The 16,808-nt window shown below is 55.7% G+C and overlaps 7 protein-coding genes across 7 annotated transcripts in view; 3 read left to right on the plus strand and 4 right to left on the minus strand.

Moving 5' to 3' along the window:
- Nucleotides 1-914, plus strand: part of GUITHDRAFT_145032 (hypothetical protein) — a gene marked incomplete at both ends in the record, with an annotated part of 4,629 nt that extends 3,715 nt beyond the window's left edge. Inside the window, 2 exons of the mRNA XM_005824253.1 lie at nt 544-629; nt 788-914. Of these exons, the coding sequence (XP_005824310.1) occupies nt 544-629; nt 788-914 (213 nt within the window). The remainder of the gene's footprint in view (nt 1-543; nt 630-787) is intronic.
- A 137-nt stretch (nt 915-1,051) lies between these two features.
- Nucleotides 1,052-3,568, minus strand: GUITHDRAFT_191975 (plastid dihydroxy-acid dehydratase). The gene is made up of 10 exons (XM_005824334.1): nt 3,318-3,568; nt 3,156-3,206; nt 3,017-3,103; nt 2,841-2,963; nt 2,634-2,697; nt 2,547-2,590; nt 2,444-2,497; nt 2,351-2,392; nt 2,231-2,291; nt 1,052-2,182 (listed from the first exon to the last, which is right to left on the minus strand). Exons 1-10 carry the CDS (start codon nt 3,561-3,563, stop codon nt 1,080-1,082), a joined length of 1,875 nt encoding a protein of 624 aa, XP_005824391.1. The 5' UTR covers nt 3,564-3,568; the 3' UTR covers nt 1,052-1,079.
- A 1,014-nt stretch (nt 3,569-4,582) lies between these two features.
- On the plus strand, nt 4,583-6,350 carry GUITHDRAFT_116444 (hypothetical protein; the record flags this gene model as incomplete). Its single annotated transcript, XM_005824254.1, has 4 exons — nt 4,583-4,981; nt 5,031-5,174; nt 5,337-5,887; nt 5,984-6,350. The coding sequence occupies 4 exons, from the start codon at nt 4,583-4,585 to the stop codon at nt 6,348-6,350; spliced, it is 1,461 nt and encodes a 486-aa protein (XP_005824311.1).
- A 608-nt stretch (nt 6,351-6,958) lies between these two features.
- GUITHDRAFT_145035 (hypothetical protein) lies at nt 6,959-9,351 on the minus strand (the record flags this gene model as incomplete). Its single annotated transcript, XM_005824255.1, has 9 exons — nt 6,959-6,982; nt 7,031-7,087; nt 7,271-7,330; nt 7,470-7,526; nt 7,661-7,805; nt 8,068-8,574; nt 8,727-8,974; nt 9,086-9,125; nt 9,203-9,351. 9 exons carry the CDS (start codon nt 9,349-9,351, stop codon nt 6,959-6,961), a joined length of 1,287 nt encoding a protein of 428 aa, XP_005824312.1.
- A 1,539-nt stretch (nt 9,352-10,890) lies between these two features.
- On the minus strand, nt 10,891-12,604 carry GUITHDRAFT_78112 (hypothetical protein; the record flags this gene model as incomplete). The annotated part of the gene is given in 11 exon segments (XM_005824256.1): nt 10,891-11,016; nt 11,139-11,188; nt 11,254-11,323; nt 11,367-11,407; nt 11,461-11,518; nt 11,567-11,700; nt 11,714-11,885; nt 12,012-12,076; nt 12,173-12,258; nt 12,310-12,392; nt 12,443-12,604. The coding sequence occupies 11 exon segments, from the start codon at nt 12,602-12,604 to the stop codon at nt 10,891-10,893; spliced, it is 1,047 nt and encodes a 348-aa protein (XP_005824313.1).
- Nucleotides 12,605-13,288: 684 nt separating this feature from the next.
- On the plus strand, nt 13,289-14,125 carry GUITHDRAFT_89691 (hypothetical protein; the record flags this gene model as incomplete). The annotated part of the gene is made up of 5 exons (XM_005824257.1): nt 13,289-13,387; nt 13,437-13,527; nt 13,571-13,758; nt 13,808-13,894; nt 13,940-14,125. Coding segments are annotated over 5 exons (490 nt in total), but the record flags the coding sequence as incomplete, so codon positions are not given.
- Nucleotides 14,126-14,176: 51 nt separating this feature from the next.
- Nucleotides 14,177-16,808, minus strand: part of GUITHDRAFT_116448 (hypothetical protein) — a gene marked incomplete at both ends in the record, with an annotated part of 4,035 nt that continues 1,403 nt past the window's right edge. Inside the window, 9 exons of the mRNA XM_005824258.1 lie at nt 14,177-14,691; nt 14,734-14,782; nt 14,826-14,958; nt 15,197-15,771; nt 15,900-15,982; nt 16,025-16,062; nt 16,319-16,458; nt 16,507-16,569; nt 16,627-16,776. Coding sequence (XP_005824315.1) covers nt 14,177-14,691; nt 14,734-14,782; nt 14,826-14,958; nt 15,197-15,771; nt 15,900-15,982; nt 16,025-16,062; nt 16,319-16,458; nt 16,507-16,569; nt 16,627-16,776 — 1,746 coding nt within the window. The remainder of the gene's footprint in view (nt 14,692-14,733; nt 14,783-14,825; nt 14,959-15,196; nt 15,772-15,899; nt 15,983-16,024; nt 16,063-16,318; nt 16,459-16,506; nt 16,570-16,626; nt 16,777-16,808) is intronic.

The following is a 16,808-nucleotide window of genomic DNA, read 5'->3' on the forward strand; positions in this document are numbered from 1 at the left end:
TCCCTCCCTCCCTCCCTCCCTCCCTCCTCCCCCTTACAGCAAGACAGGAGGGACCGTCTTCACCGCCTCTCCTCCTGGCAGACAGACACTTCCTTGAGGTCAACCGACTGCCGAACTTCTCTCTCCCGTGAGAGCCTTCAAGAGCAACTCCTTCTTCGTCCTCCTCCTCCTCCTCCTCTCCAGCCTCTGCATGCTCAAGGGAGTTCGAGCTTGCCCGATGCTCCCCTTGGCTTTTCATCCTCCTCCTCCTCTTCCTCCATCCGCTTCTCAGTGGTCCAGGAGTCGCCTCAGGCTGCGAAGAGCACAACGAAATCAGTATGTCACCTCCTTTTCCACAGCTTTCACCTTCACTTTCGTCCTCCTCTCCTCCTCTCCTCCTCTCCTCCTCTCCTCCTCTCCTCCTCTACTGTCCTCCTCTGCTCTGTGTTCCTTCACATTGTTGTGTATAGACTCTTGCTCCCTTGTAACGCATCCTTATCGCCCCATTATTTCCATCGCCCCCCCCCCCCTCTCCCTTGCCTCTCTCTCATCCTTGCTCCTCAGGCCGTCAGGGAAACCTTGTCATCAGTTCGCCGCACCCTCGCCTCCTCTCACGCTCCCCGGGTCTCCAAGGCTCCAAGCTCCTGCAGGTTGCTCTCATTCCCCCTCCTTCCCTTCCTCCCCCCCCTACTCCTCCTCCTCCTCCTCCTCCTCCTCCTCCTCCTCCTCCTCCTCAAGCTCTCCCTCCTTCACTTGCTCTTTCCCCCCCTCACTTCCTCCTCTCCCTCCCCTTCTCATCGCTTTGCAGGACTAGCACTCCTCGGGTCTCCGAGACCCTCGAGAAACTTTTCAGAGCTGCTGGCGTCGTTGACAACTCAGAGGATGAGGAGTTGGCAGCATGGACTGAGCGAGGAAATGGTGATGACAAACAATGAAGGAACAAAACAGGTAGAGTAGGGAACCAAAGACGGACAGGGAGGGAGGGAGGGAGGAGAGGGAAGGAGGGACGGGAAGGAGGGAAATGGAGGAGCTTCACGAGGAGGAAGAGACTGAGGAGAAGAGCGTGCAGGTTTCGACCCTTTTTCATTGTCATCGCCTCCTCAAGCATCAGTCACGCATCCTTCGGACGCAGTCGACACCGCCTTGATGTACTTGTACAGAGTCCCTTGGGTGGCCTTGAGAGGAGGAGCTTTCCATTCCGCCTTCCTCTTCGCCATCTCCTCGTCGCTCACCAGTACGTTCAGCGTCCTCACGCTCGACCTCGCGTCGATCTGGATCGGGTCGCCATTGCGGATCAGGGCGATCGGCCCGCCAACCTGGGCCTCGGGGGTCACGTGACCGATGCAGAACCCGTGGGTTCCTCCGGAGAACCTCCCGTCAGTGATCAGAGCCACGTCGTTCCCTAACCCGGCCCCCATGATCGCCGACGTCGGCGTCAACATCTCTGGCATTCCAGGGCCTCCCTTGGGGCCCTCGTAGCGGATCACCACAACCATCCCTGCCTTGATCTCCTTGCGGTCCAACGCTGCGAGCATGTCCTCCTCAGAGTCGAACACAGCAGCAGTTCCAGAGAAAGTCTCTCCTTCCTTGCCCGTGATCTTGGCCACGGAGCCCTCGGGAGCGACGTTACCGTAGAGGATCTGCAAGTGCCCGGTCTTCTTGATCGGGGCCTCGACCGGCAGGATGATCTTCTGACCGTCAGTGAGCCCGGGGAGGCTCTCGAGGTTCTCGCGGATCGTCTTGCCGGTGACGGTCATCTGGCTGTCATCGAAGAGATTCTTGTCCACGAGGTACTTCATCACTGCAGGCGTCCCTCCGATGTTCTGGATGTCCTCCATCACGTACTTGCCCGAGGGCTTCATGTCGGCGAGCATGGGCACTCTGTCGCTGACGCGCTGGAAGTCGTCGACAGTGAGCTTGATGCCGACAGATCGCGCCATGGCGATGAGATGGAGCACAGCGTTGGTGCTGCCGCCCGTCGCCATGACCATGACCATGGCGTTCTCGAAGGCCTCCCTGGTCATGATATCGCGCGGTTTCAGGTCCATTTCGAGCAGCTTCATCATGGCCTTGCCGGAGTTGTAGCACTCCATCTTCTTCTCCTTGGAGTCAGCTGGGTAAGAGCTGGAGTAGGGGAGCGACATTCCGAGGGCCTCGATCGAGGTCGCCATGGTGTTGGCAGTGTACATGCCACCGCAAGCACCTGGGACAAGCTCTCAGACACGTGCTCGAGCCAGCGGAAATCTTGTACCAGGTCCAGGGCAACTCTTCTGCACAATGGTCTGTCTCTGTTCCTCAGTGATCTTTCCATACTGTCCAAAGATTGGTCAACAACAAAAAACAACGAAAAAAGTTGAAGATCGCATCACACCTGGAACTCTCCATAAGACTGGAAAGCTGAAACGATGTCGAGCTGCACAAAAGCAATCAGCGTCTATCTCTCTCATTCAATCTGCAGCTCTACCACTGGCCTATCGATCTCCGGGGCGCTTCCTGCCCTGATAGTTCCACCATAGATCTGAGAGTTCACAATGAGCTTGGAGGAATCTTGTAGCGGGAACACTTACCATGATGGATGGGCGGTTGTGGCGCGCCATGGCGATAATGGTTCCTGAAGAGTGTGAGCTCTCTGAAAAGCTACTTGCAATTTTCACCTGGCATGTTCTTGTCACAGCCGGGAAGTGCGATGTTGCCGTCGTACCACTGTCCACAGACAACCTATCGATAACCAGAGTTTCAGCTAAGGGTCGAGAAAACGAGAGGAGCGCCAGTGAGAGAGAGAAGAGAGGAGCATGCAGAGGAGGATGAAGAAAGGCGAAGAAAGGTGAACAAGGGCCAGTACAGATACGAAGCAAGCTCACAGTCTCAATGGAGTCCGCAATGATGTCTCGTGACTGAAGCGAGTATGACATGCCGTCGGTTCCCATCGAGATACCGTCGGACACTCCGATGGTGTTGAAGCGGTAGCCAACCATGCCAGCTGCCTGCAGGATATGACAGATAAGAGGAGAGGTAGGGCATCAGGCAAGAGTTGTACCTCAACTCCCTTCTTGACCTCTCCCGCAAGGTCGAGGAGGTGCATATTGCAAGGATTTCCCTCATACCAAACACTTGAAATACCCACCTGCAGCAAGATTAGGTGTGATCTTACTTCTACCACAGCAGAGTGTCATTACCTGAGCTTTGTTCATGTCCTCCGGCTTCAGACCGGTAGCATACAACATCGCCTATCCGAATACGGTCACAGGTCGCATTTCTCAGATCACCCATGGGAAGCGCATGTCGAGGAATTGAGGTCAAGCAGCTGAATGGAGAGGATTATGCATGCCGTGCTTCACCTGCGACGCTCCTTGTGACTTCTTCTGCGTCAGGGTCCTGCTGTACTTGTTGATCTGCATAGACAGGCCCGCGGCGCTGACCCTAGCCCTTCCCCTGGCTCCGAGGGCTCTTGGAAGCACGGAGGGCGATGAGAAGGAAGAGGAGGTCTGAGATGCTTGCGAGACGAAAGCATTTCCCGTGTGTCCGGGCATGAAGGCGAGACTTCCGGCGCTCATGGCGCTTAGCACCGCCGCCACCAGCAGCATTGTCCACTGCACGAGAGACCCCCACCCCCCGCATTATACTTCAATCGCTCGATCTCACCACCCCTTGAATTCCATATATACCCACCCAGGTACAATTTGTACCCCCTTACTTATCGAAAAATAAATATTCAAATAGGGGTACGTTTGGAAATGCAAGTGATGCCTACCCTACTTTTTATTGCACCACCCCCTATTTCAAACTCTTTTCGAGTACCCCTACCCCACCCGCCCTCAAAGACTGGAGGCCACAACTCGCAAGATTGCGATCCGACTCACCTCCCCCACCCCCTCATTACGTCCACCACACGTAAAACAACTACCCTACCCTAGATTATAGGTACCCCAATGTTTCTTCGAGTACCCATTAAAGCATATGATCTTTCCTATGTCACTACCCCAGTTTTGAATTCAGACCCCCATCTTCTAAAGCAGAACCCCACAAAGTTATGTTCCACCCTGTCCAAAATGCCACCGTCCCCTCGACTCTACTGAAAAATCCCTAGCATAAAAGGGGGTAGGGGTACAACCTTTGTTCCAGCCCGCCTCAATTCCAACTGTAAACCCCCGGCTGCCTGGACTCTCGGGAGGGCAGGGCCCGGCCCGGGCTTGAGTGATGCCTAGGAGAGAGCGCTTGCCATGGCTCGCGACTTGTTGCTAACTCAGAGGGAGGAGGAGGGAGGGAGGGAGGGAGGGAGGGAGCGAGGGAGGGAGGGAGGGAGGAGGAGGAGGAGGAGGAGGAGGCCGGCGCCGGGCGGGATGACTGACTCAGTAGTGGCTCGGACTCGCCGTGGGTTGGAGGGAGACTTAGCCTGAGTCACTTGAGCCTGAGGGCGGTCACCGTGGCAATGCACCGTCACTGCACTGACCCGGCATGGCCATGGCCATGATCAGAGACCTGAGTTAGGAGGATTTCAAGGAACTGGCACCGGGGGAGAGGAAGGAACTTGGAACATGCCAGTAAGTGCTGCTGCATGAACATCTCATGACCTTGGAATGTTGTTGGCAGAGACGAGGGTCACATGGCGGCGTTGGAGGCAGACGACTCTTTCCTCTCCGTCATGTCAGATCGCTCCCCGGACCCGGACTTCTCAGCCTTGGTAGTCAAGTTGGGGATCATCCTGCAGTCGGGAGGGAGGCTGGAGAGAGTCCTACCGGGCAGCCCGGCACACCTGGCAGGGATAGAGAGGGGGGACGAGATGGTGGCGGTGAACGGGAGGGAGTTCGACGAGGAAGTGCTCATGGAGCTGCTGGCCGACGCCTTCCAGGTCAGCAGCGACACCAACACCATGACAGTGACGATCAGGAGGAAGGGGGACCCCCCGGGTATCGTGAGGGAGGTGGTCCTTACCCTTGGAGGGCAGCCCTGCTCCGCGCACATGCGGAGATGCTTCGAGCTCTTGGCAAACCTCAAGTTCCTGGTGCGTTCGATGCTCTCCTGACCTTGCTGAAAGGTGAGAGAGGATACAGGAGCAGGAGGAGGAGCAGGAGGTTGGCTCGGGGAGGACGGCGAGTCTCCTGGACGATATGTTCGATGCCTTTGAAGCTTTCTGCCTCGAGAACTTCGAGCACATCCATAGCTTGAGGAAGAAGCTGCTGCAGGAAAGACACTCGGTCCCTGTTTGCTCTGCTCTGCTCTGCTCTGCGACTGCTCTGTTCGTTCTTGTTTACATTCCTCTCTCCTCCCTACTGTCATGTTCAAAGTCCTCTTGTCCCTTCTTCAGCCCGTCCTTCTCCTTCGCTCTCCCTCTCCGATCTCATGGATTGACGTTGCAGGCTGGCGTGAAGCGGAGGAGGAGGACTGAAGAGCTAAGGCATGCCAGCAGTGAGCTGAAGAGGCAGGACTCCCAACAACTCTCTTCCTCCCTCTCAAAGGCGAACGTGGTGAGGAAAGAGACGGATGGGCAAGGCAAGCAGCAAGACTGCCTCCTCCTCCGAGTACCTGTGGACGTCGAGGATGCATCTGTGACCCTGCGTATTCCTGTCTCTTTGTCTCCTACCCTCTGCGAGCGAAAAGATGGAAGGAGGGCGGAAGAGAAGGAAACGAGCGAAGACAAGAAGGAAACAAGATCGAAGGATGGAGAACAGGAGGAGCAAGACAGGCAGAAAGGAGATCATGTGAGAGATCAGCACGGTTGGACCAGCCAAGCTCTGGAGGAGAAGGAGGGGAGGGGGCGTCGGCAGCTGTTGGAGATGGGGAGAGAGCTGATGGAGGAGGTTGGAAGGATCCAAAGGGCTCTGAACGATCTGACGTCTGAGATCATCTTGCATGATGAGAAGCAACATCGACAAGTCCAGCAGGTGCTGAGCTGTGGGTACTTGCTGTGGTGTTTGAGTTCCAGTTGGTGAATAGCTGAGGGAAGAGTTGAGCGATGCACGGCGAAGCGTCGATGCGTTGAGCGCAGGTGAATGTGGGATGGCAGTGGTGGTTTTGAAGATGACGACGATGACCATGACCATGATGATGATGACAATGAGGATGAGGATAATGACGATATTGATGATGACGACGACGATGACGATGATGACGATGACGATGACAATGAGGATGAGGATGATGACGATATTGATGATGACGACGACGATGACGATGATGACGATGACGATGACAATGAGGATGAGGATAATGACGATATTGATGATGACGACGACGATGACGATGATGACGATGACGATGACAATGAGGATGAGGATAATGACGATATTGATGATGACGACGACGATGACGATGATGACGATGACGATGACGATGACGATGACGATGACGATGACATTCACCGTCAAGCATGAGAGAGAAAAAGTGACAGCTTTGGTCGACAGAGAAAGCAAGGTTGCAGGAGCGCATAGCAGCTATGGAGTTGAAGATAAGGGACAACTTAGAGGAGGTGGTTGTTCCCGCAGATCCTCCACGCACGTGACTCTTGATGTCAGATCAGCAGACAGAACTTCTACGGCCTTGCCACCATCTCAATAGGAGATTCCTACCTGATATGAAGCAGAGCGGAGGGGGGAGGAGGGAGGGGATGAGAGAGGAAAGGAGGAGAGAGGAAGGGAGAGGAGAAGAAGGGACGGGAAAAGAGGGGAGGGAACGAGAAGTGGGGGGGGGGGGGGGGGCTGGGGAGGAGGAGGGGAGTGCGAAAGGAGGGGAGATGGAAGAGGGTAGCAGAGGAGCTGAGGGTGGACGAGTATGAACTTGTCCTGTTCTTGAGTTGACTCTCGAGCATTCGATATCCCTTCTCGCTGCCATTTATTCTCCCTCCTCTCTCTCCAACAACCTTCCTTCACCATCGTCCACCCTTCCCTCCCTCCGCTCCGCTCCCACAAACATCAAAGCAGACATTTCAAAGTACATTCAATCCGTCCTCCCACAACTCCTCGTTGAAGAACTTGCATCGCAATCATACAGCAAAAGGATTGTACGCCTGTATCAACCATTCAGTATCGACTTCTCAACGCCTCCACTCGCTCACCATCTTCATCTGCCTCATGTACTCATGATCCACAGGCACATCCTTCAGCTTGTAGACCTGTTGATACGTCAAGTCCGAATCGGTATCATCAACATAAATGTCATTCGAATCATCATCATCATCATCATCATCATCATCATCATCATCATCATCATCATCATCATCATCATCATCATCATCATCATCATCAATATCCTCATCCTCATCATCTTCTTTTCTGCCAGTGCGTTCGGTTCTCACCTTCCCCGTCACTTCGCTCTGGCAAACAATTTCTTCCATGACGTCGCCTGACGCGGCGAGCTGGAGAGCAAAAAGTCAAAATGGCCCGCGGAATAGACAGGATGAAGACAGGAAAAACCAGAGAAAGAAGTGAAGGGAGGATGAGAAGAAAGTGGGGAGCGAGATATAGAAAGAGGGAGGGAGGGGAGGGGGCATCTACCTCCGTCGTTGTCTCCAAGTACAGCAAATCTTCATTGCACAGCTTCTCCGAGCTCAACTACAATTGAGCAAGTCAGAATTGATTAGAGTCCTTTAGTCCTCTGTTTCTGTACCCTACTGTTCTCTTTTCCCTCCCTCCCTCCCTCCCTTTCCTTCCTCCCTCCCTCCCTTTCCTTCCTCCCTCCCTCCTACCGTTAGCTCGTAGACTCCCTCATCGACTTCGTTGACAACCAAGTCGAACGGACTCCCTTGCTCCCCCAGATAAACATCAGTGTCCTCGAAGAACTTGCGATACGCCTCGTCAGCTCGCAGACACTGAAAGCTGATGGCTGATCGTCTGGTCGTGTCGTCAGAGGGTGGCGGAAAGAAGGAGCAAGATGGGAGGCAGTGCGGAGCGGGGCGGGAAGGAGGGGGGAGGAGAGAAGTGTGTGAGGGGGGGAGAGAATAGGAGAGGAGAGGGGAGAGGAAAGCATAGCAGAGGGGAAATGAAGTGGAGAGGAGAAGAGAAGGGAGCAGAGCAGAAGGGAGACGAGGGGAAGGCAACAAGGACTCGCCTTGGTCTCTTCCTGCTGAATGTTCCTCTGACGTAACTCCAGTACGTGAAGGGCAGAAATCCCAGCAGCCTCCTCCTCTTCCACTCTGCTGTGTACCAGTTCAAGTAGGGCTGCTGGGCAGGCTCGCCTCCGTCGTACACTGAGAGAAGGTAAGCAGAGAAGAGCAGGGGAGGGGAGACAAGAGGAAACAGGAGGGGATAGGAGGGAGAGAAGAAAGAGCATTGGCTGGGGAGCCAGCAGCAGGAAAGTGCAATGAGAGGAGGGAAGGGATGCCATGAAGAGGAGCGGAAGGGAGCGGCGCGGAGCAACATGCCTGTTATGAGTGAGGTGATCCAGGCTGGCCCATCGTTCTCGACGCTCTCGACATCGAACAACCTCTCAGGGGTTGTGTGCACCTCGAAGGGCGTGGAGGAGTTGTAGAGCCCGACAATCCTCTCCTGCTCCACCTTCTTGCTGTGCGGGTTGATTCGCATCTGCTTCACATGCGACTTGTAGCAGAATTCGTACGTCCAGTAGGACTCTACGCGGTAGAAGCACTTCCCTTCCAGCGATCTGAGCAGAACCAGAGGCAACCGCTCAGACATGGCAGGAGAGGGAAAGGAGGAGGGGGCAGAGGAGAGAGATGCGAAGATCGGAGGGAGGGCAAGGGAGAAAGCTGTACGGAAACAGAGAGGGGAAGGGGCAAGGAGGAGGTGGTGGGGCACCTGAGGACCTCTTCAGCTTTCTCCTTCTTGATCACATGCACCACAGGCATCTGAGGAATGTCCAGCCACGTGGGTCGCGCGGGCTTCTTCCTCTTGGGAACCAGGCAGTGTAGCCCCTCCCCCTTTTCCGTCGTCACGTAGACTATCCTGTCCATTGCGGTGGGATCCTTGGGGACCACGGTGCCGTTGGGGAAGGAGTAGACTCCCTGAGCGTTTCTTCGAGCTCGGATAACGTAGGTTTCACCGTTCTGCCAGCAGAGTTCATCCTACTCGCCTCAGGAGATGGGCTCAGGGGACTGCAAGGGAGGGGGGTGAGGGGGGGGGGGAGGGTCGTCGAGGAAGGAGGGCGTGCCACTCACCTCGTCCTCCCATGCGCCATAGTCTTCGGTAACTCTTGTCCTGTAGCTGGGAGGAAAAGGATCGTCCTCGTGGAAGTGCAAGTAGGGGTTCTTGACCTCCCTACTCTCCTCCGTCACCTTGACTTGACTCTCGTTCTTTTCGGCGCTTTTGATCCGAACAATGCTGATGACGAGGGCAGCGCGACCAGAAGCAGAGCTAGAGGAAGAAGAAGAGCAGGAGGGAGAGGACACGCTCTTCTCCTCCTCCTCGCCCCTCCCGCCCGCATCCTCCTCCCTTCTCCAGGCATGCGCGGCCGCCTGAGATGCGATCAGAAGAAGGGTATGAGGGGGGAAGAGGCATGAGCCCAAGGAAAACTCGGGCCGGGGCTAGTCACAGAGTCACGGTGCCCGGTAGCCTGACAGTAGCCCGTATGCGTCCCGCAGGCCCGTACGAGAATTTTTCAGGGTCGGCCCTCACTGCAGGCGTTTTCAATCCGTGGGCCGCCCCTACCACCCGAGCCTCGGACTCCCGGGCCGTGAACTTCTGAAGTTTCTACTGGGTAACGCCCTCAGTTTGGCGAGGCGGCGAGTCAGTTCACTCACAGCGCGGCACCTGCAAATAAAGTTCCGTGTCACGGTTGCCGAGTTTTAATCAGCGGATGGCCGGTTCAATGTGACTCTCTAGGCAGGTGCAAACTCTATGATCAGATGCCAGGGTAATGTACACTATCAGTATGACCGTCTGAGGGGCGTTGAAGTTCTTATCTCTCACTGGCGCTCCTCATCCCCGTCGCTGGCGGAGATATACCATGCAATCCCTTTCGCTGCTTCTGTTCTGCACGCTCTGCTTTCTTGAATCGAGACTCGCGCTCATACCGTGACGGCCAGCGGGCGATCAGACGCCCAGCCGCCGGCATGCGCTCTTGAAGGCACTGAGTCAGCGACAAGCCCTTGGAGCAGTCAGGCGTCAGAGGGCGATACTATCATAAGGGAGGGATCATCAGCAGCCTTGGTTTGCGGGAGGTGGAACAGGTTCTTGAGGTTGGTGTGCTGGAGTCTCACGCCTTGTCCTCCTTTGAACATGATCATTCGACCGCCTTGAAGAGCTTTCCTTCTCGGGAGGACGCGAACTGATGTGCTCATGGGAAGGTCAGGAGGGAGATGGGGAAGAGTGTGTGACGCCTGTTAGGGAAAGATTGGCTTCCTCTGCCTCACCAACAGTGAAGGGCGTATCGTCGTCCCCGGCCAGCTCAGCGGCTGGGCCGAGATCGGAAAACGGTGAACGGTCACCCGTGAGCAGTGAGGTTCGGCGGCAACTTGACGCGCCGGGCCGCGCGGCTGACAATCGACTAACGGTAAGCAGCTCGCCACTGTGCCACTGTCTCGGACCATCAGTTGGTGTCATCAGTTGCCGCCAACGGACGGCAGCCTAGTGCCACGGAGTGAGACTCCCGAGTCCCGAGTCCGATCATCGGATCCGATGAACGCTGAGGCCTCAGCGTCGCCGGTGTCACCGGCCGGGCCCGGCCCGGCTCGGGAGTTTACTCTTTTGCCACGCCGTCACTCATTTTTCAGCCTCGAGTCCGGGGCCTTATTCCAGCCTAGCCACCGCCCTCAGGGACGGAGGCTACGGTGGAATGCCGAGCCCCCGACTCGGAATACCGTGACGGCCGGGTGCGGCGCCACCGGCCCGGATCATCCGATCGCCCTCCCGGGACTGGCAACCGTACGCCGCAGAGTTGGACCTTGCCCGAGCTCCGAGTCAAGGTTCACACACGGACGTTGAAACATGCTTTGTAAGCGGACTCAGGCTGGCGAAGGCCCTGTTAAAGTAAATGATCAATGATGACAGTGAACGCCAGAGCTGGCCGCAGTACCTTGCCCTCGTCAACGTTGCTGAGCTCCTCGAGATCTTCAGGGGTCAGGATCACGTTCACAGCGCCGGCATTTTCCTGCCAAGAGGGAGGAGGGAGGAGGGAGGAGGGAGGAGGGAGGAGGGAGGAGGGAGGAGGGAGGAGGGAGGAGGGAGGAGGGAGGAGGGAGGAGTCAGCCGAGATCAGCGCGTGCCTCTCACACTCGCCTCCATCCGCTCTGGTGATTTGGTGCCAGGGATTGGGAAAACATCTGGAGCGAACGAAAGAAAGGATTTCAACGGTCACTGTGACGCACACTGCAGCTCACGCACTCACCATTCCCCTGGTTCAGGAGCCAGGCAAGAGCAACTTGGGCAGGGGTGCAGCCCTTTCGGTCGGCAACAGCCTAGGTGGGATGAGCAAGAACAGGTGCTGAAAGTCACGATCACCTTGATCTTGAGTGCATTCTGATAGTTGGCATCGAAGTTTTCTGGGCTCGGAGGCATCAGCAACGCGGCCCAGGGAAGGAGGTCTTATGGATACCCTCGTTAAATCTTGGGTTGAATCTCCGCATATCAGTGGCTTGGATGTCATCTCTCGACTGAAAACCATGTTCAGCAGTACAAACAAGCTTGGCCTGCTTCTCGACCTTGAATTTCTGTGAGAGCATCCCTCTGCCTAGAGGCGAGTATGGCACGATGGCCACTCCGAGCTCTCGAGCTGTCGGCACAATCTCCGCCTCGATATCACGCGTCTGCAGCGACCACTCCATCTGCGCACAGGCTCAGATGTTCACTAGACTGCGGGCTGCTTGCCTGGATTGCTGTGATTGGCTGCACGGCATGAGCTGCTCTAAGTTCCGCGGCGGTGCACTCGGACAAGCCGACGTACTTGACCTTTCCTTCGGCGATGAGCTTCTTGACTTCTTCCATCGTCTCCTCGATGGAGGTGGTTGAGTCCATCCGATGCTGCAAACGACAGCTTTAGTTATGGGCAGAGCCGAGCATGAGAGCTCCACGAGAAATCATTCAGATCTTTATCTTTCTAGCAACCAGCACTAATTGCTGCGTATCGGGCATCACCGGAAGTCTTACCATGTAGTAGAGATCGATGTAGTTTGTCCCAAGGCGCCTTAGACTGTCTTCGCAATGTCTACGAACTTCAAGAAGGGGTCATACGTTTCGGAAAGCAGAATCAACCAAGGCAAGACAGGACAACGCCAAGTAAGTATTTCTCTCTGGAAAGCGGATACTACCATGTTCAGGTCTTCCCATGTGTGGAACTGGCGTCATATCTGCTGCAAACTCTACACCGAACTTGGTGGCGATGATGAATTTTTCTCTGGATCGCATTCAGAGTGAGGATCACGTACCCGCTTACATGTTGTGCTACCTTCCATGCTTCTTGATGGCTTTTCCAACCAACTCTTCATTCGTCTTCCCAGATACCTTATTCTGGTATATCCATGCAGTGTCCTGAGAACAATGAGTGAACTTTCGTTCCACATTCACAGACGAAGCTCTACCAGGAAGTTGATACCAAGTTCCAGGGCTTTGTCGATGGTCTTGAGCGACAACTGTTCTTGCGCTTCGTCCTGAGCAGCATCGTAGAATGCCGTCATGCCCATGCACCCCAACCCCATAGGAGGAGCCATGAGCCCTTGCGACCCAAGCCTTCTGGCCTTCATCGGCATGGTTGCCAACCGGTTCTTGTTGGCCACAGGCGAGGGTCGCAATCGCATAAAGGTTGGTCGGGGTGGTGGGTGGGGTAGTGTATTTACAGGGGTAGTAAACAGAGAAAAGAGGGGTGAGAAAGGAGTCGGGGGGGCGGGATTCTTACACATGGTAGGGTAGTGGACTGGTGGAGTAGTCTCTACAAGGCTCCTGGTGAACGAAAGGCGAAGCCGTGACCTCAACCTAGATCATCCAATCTTGTTTTCCCACAAGGGGAGCCACATTTCTTCTTTTTGCCTACATTTTTTAATAATTTCAAAATTTTCTAGTAATAAATAGATTTATACTACTCAATATTTTCAGGGTCCGTTGAATTCATGGAATCTTCATGCGTTTCAGTTGGAGGAGTAGTGAAGTGAGGAGTTTCAATGGCGGGAGAGCTTCAAAAATGGAGGGAGTGGAGGAGAGACCGGGAGAAGGAGGAGAAGCAGGAGCAGCAGGAGAAGCAGGAGCAGCAGCAGGATGAGCGAGAGGGAGATGTTGCGAAGAAGGTTATGGTGTTGTAAGGTGACGGGGAGGTGAGAACAGGCTCTGAGAGATCGTTCTGATGTTTGAGGTTTGAAGAAGAGGATGAAAGCAAGGGACAAACGCACCTGAACCACTCTGTGCGAGCTCTGCATGACGATCATTGCAGCAGGCATGGGAGGTCATTGGCATGATTCGCGCGCTGGTACACAAAACCAGGGAAACCACATCGGCGACAGGCCGTGCGTCCGACAGTCCAAGCTGTACCGCAAGTAGACGCCATGCTCCTCTGAACCAGCTCGTTGCTAACATTCCTGTAAGGTATGAGAGTGGAAATTCGATCAAGGACCTTCTCGGCCAGGGATCGTTGAAGTGGGATGAAAACAGGAAGCAAGGAGCGTACAGCGGCAAGGTCCATGGCGCACGGGCAGGAAGTGGGTCTGACAGGCATGCAGGTCTATGATCACAACAAGGCAGACCACTCCTTGGCAGCGAAGACACGCGAGCGAACAGTGCAAGACAACCAGGAGGCGATAAAGATGGCAGAGGAAGCTCAGAGGAGGATGCCTGCGTACCCCCTGGCCCCTCAGTACATGGAGGAGGAAGCGCCTGCGGTGCGGCTAGTCCCGTCCAACCCAAGGAGGTGTGCATGGACGTAGCTGTGGGCCGTTGAGTGACGTGAGAGGGAGCAGGGTCTCGAACAAGTTCTCCTTCATCAACGAGGGGATGGGTGACGACGGGAGCTTCGATCACGCTTTCGGGCGCACGACGGCCCCATCGTACTCGTCGCGTGCTGGAGAGTAGCTGAGCTGACGTGCTTGCAGGGTCCTCCAGACGCGGCCATGGTAGGTGTCTAGTCCTCGACGAGCAGGATGACTTGTCTTGATGCCCTTGGCGTGCTCTCGCGGGAGAGCTTTTCAACACACCCCAGTTTTTTTCAGCATCATGTACACTAAGCGAGTTACTTATGAGTTACAATCCCTTCTCAACTACACCGCTCTTTGGCCTCTGCCCCTCGCCGCTGCACCTCTTCCCTCAACTCCCGATCTCTTCCTCTCTCCTCAGTCAATCAGAAACCCAAAGAGGCTGAACTCGTCAATGTCACCCCGTTTCAAAACATCTTCCAGGAAGCGGCTGCTCGGTACCAGCACGAGTTTGCTCGGACAGACCTTCCCCTCGAGCTCCAGTGAAGCGAAGGCAACTGCGCCTCCCTTTTGCAGCAGCTGGATAAACCCTATCCATGCATCGGATTTGAATCCTGCCATTGACATCATCACCGCAGTCAATAACATCACCATCATCACCATCACCACCACTATCATCATCATCATCATCATCATCATCATCATCACCATCATCACCACCATCACCATCACCATCATCATCACCACCACCATCACCATCATCATCATCATCACCATCATCATCACCATCATCACCACCACCGCCACCGCCACCACCACCGCCATCACCACCGCCACCATCATCATCACTACCACCACCATCATCATCATCGTTGCCATCGTCATCAGAGAGCTATCTTCTCCATCCCATGCAATGTTCGCTCCCTCTTTCACTACGCTCACATGGCATCATGCTTCTCTTCCCCCTCACCCACCTTGCGTTGACTCCATCTTCACCCACTGCATCCTTTCCAGCTGACGCTTCTGCAGCAAAGTCAGTGCAAGCCAGGCAAACTTGTTGACGTACAAATCTTGACAGGTGGTACGCAGGCCTTAGATGCACAATGTCAACCCGCGCTATCTTCGCCTCGTCCTTGAACGGCGATGATTCCACCCGCCCGCCATTGGCGAAGAACTTTGGCATTTCCGACGGAGCAGACCTGTCCGTCTTGTGATTACGAGGACGAACATGAGGAGAGGCGGGGGGAGGGGGCCGTGTACGAGGCTCGAGCCTCAGCGGGATGCAAGGGATGCCAAAGACGAGAGGAGAGGGGCGAGGAGAGTACAGAAAGAGGAAAGAGGAGAGCAGGGAAGAAGAGAGGCGCCGACGAGCGTAGGGAGCAGGTGGGGTGGGGACGGGGGGAGGGAAGGGAGCTGGCGGGGAGCGACAGTGCTTACCCGAGGAACTTTACCCCGACATAGCTCATGTAGCAACCAGCCTGGCAGACAACCGCGTCCATATGCCTCGTCTGCTTCATCACTGTGCTCGCTGACTGCTGCTCTGACCGATTGGAGGGCTGCTTCTCAGAGGGCCTCCTGCCCCCTCCTCTCCCCTCATCTCCTGACTTCTGGAATTTCCTGTCCTGCGAGCTCTCCTCCCGCGGATCTCTCTCCTCCCTCGCGTCAAGCTTGCGCTTCCCGTGCTGACCGTGCGAGCTCGCGGTCGAGCTGTAGAGCGAGTCTGCTTGCCTCCTCCCTTCCTTCCTGATACTGCCGTCCTGTGTGCTCTTGCTGTGCTTCTGCGTCTCAGCCACTCGTTCGCTCCTGTCATGTTTGGATGGGCTGGAGGAGGAGGAGGAGGAGGCAGCAGCGGGGAGGGCGTTCTCGGCAGGTCTTTTGGTCGGCACCTTGCTGTCACCTCTGCCCTTGAGCTTGGGGATGGGGGTCAAGTCGATGGCGCTTCCTCTCGGGGTAAAGGTCTTGGGGGATGAAGTGGCCGAGTTGTCGTGGGCAGAGGTTTGGATGGGGACAGGCTGATGTCAAAGTGAGAGGAGCCGAGAGGAGGGGGAAGGACGCAACAGAAGGAAGATTAGGGAGGGAGAGGAGGAGAGGACGGAGGTGCAAACGAGCGGGTGGGAGACAAGAGCTAGCTGAGGGTCACCGGAGGCCTCTTGTGCTGGTAGTGCCCCCTAGCTCCTCCGACCGGCTCCTGCGACTTCTTCATGTGCTGTACAGCACTCTTATCTGCATGGCGGGTCATGGAAAGAAGGGGGCAGGACGAGGTACATTTCTCGACTGAGGTCTTGTCAGGGCCGTTGGTCTGTCTGTTTGGACACGAGGATCATGGCTGCTGCAAGGGTAGAGGAAGGACGAGGACGAGGCAGAAGAGAGAACGGCAAGTGGCAAGAAAGAGGCAGAGGCAGAGGCAGAGGCAGAGGCAGAGGCAGAGGCAGAGGCAGAGGCAGAGGCAGAGGCAGAGGCAGAGGCAGAGGCAGAGGCAGGAAAGTCGTAAAGGGAAAGGAGCAAAGAAGAGGAGGGTGGAAGGAAGGGTAAAACAGTTGAAATTGAGGGAGCGGCTACCGTCTCAGGTCCTCTGGCCAGCTCATCTCGTAAAATTCTTTGAGCTTCTTTGCTGCCGCCGATTGATCTTGACTTGGGTACCCGAAGGCCTTTGCTGCTGCTCGCCACTGGATCTTGTCGAACCCTCCGTTGTCTTTCACCTGCAAGTACATCAGGCCCTCTCTCCCCTCCTAAACTTCACTTCTTACGTAGGCATACAGCTTGCCGATGTAGACTTCCATGTCAAGGATGTTCCAGCTGAGCGCGACACGCTGCGAGACGAAGAGATCAGATGCCTTGAGCCTTGCGACGCACCTCCCTCCCCTTACTTCGACTCTCTTGGGAAGCTGATCTGGCGGGATCGACCGCAAGGAGTCCGAGGCTCGGACCACTCTCCCTCCGTCCACGATGATCTCCTTGGAGGCTTTTTTGGAAATCTTGCGGGAGCTCTTCTTGGTGGGCAGGGAGGCGCCGCTGACCTGACAAGTCCGAGTTAGAAGTGCGGGAGAGG

Source organism: Guillardia theta (assembly GCF_000315625.1).
Source record: "Guillardia theta CCMP2712 unplaced genomic scaffold GUITHscaffold_96, whole genome shotgun sequence".
Lineage (NCBI taxonomy): Eukaryota > Cryptophyceae > Pyrenomonadales > Geminigeraceae > Guillardia > Guillardia theta.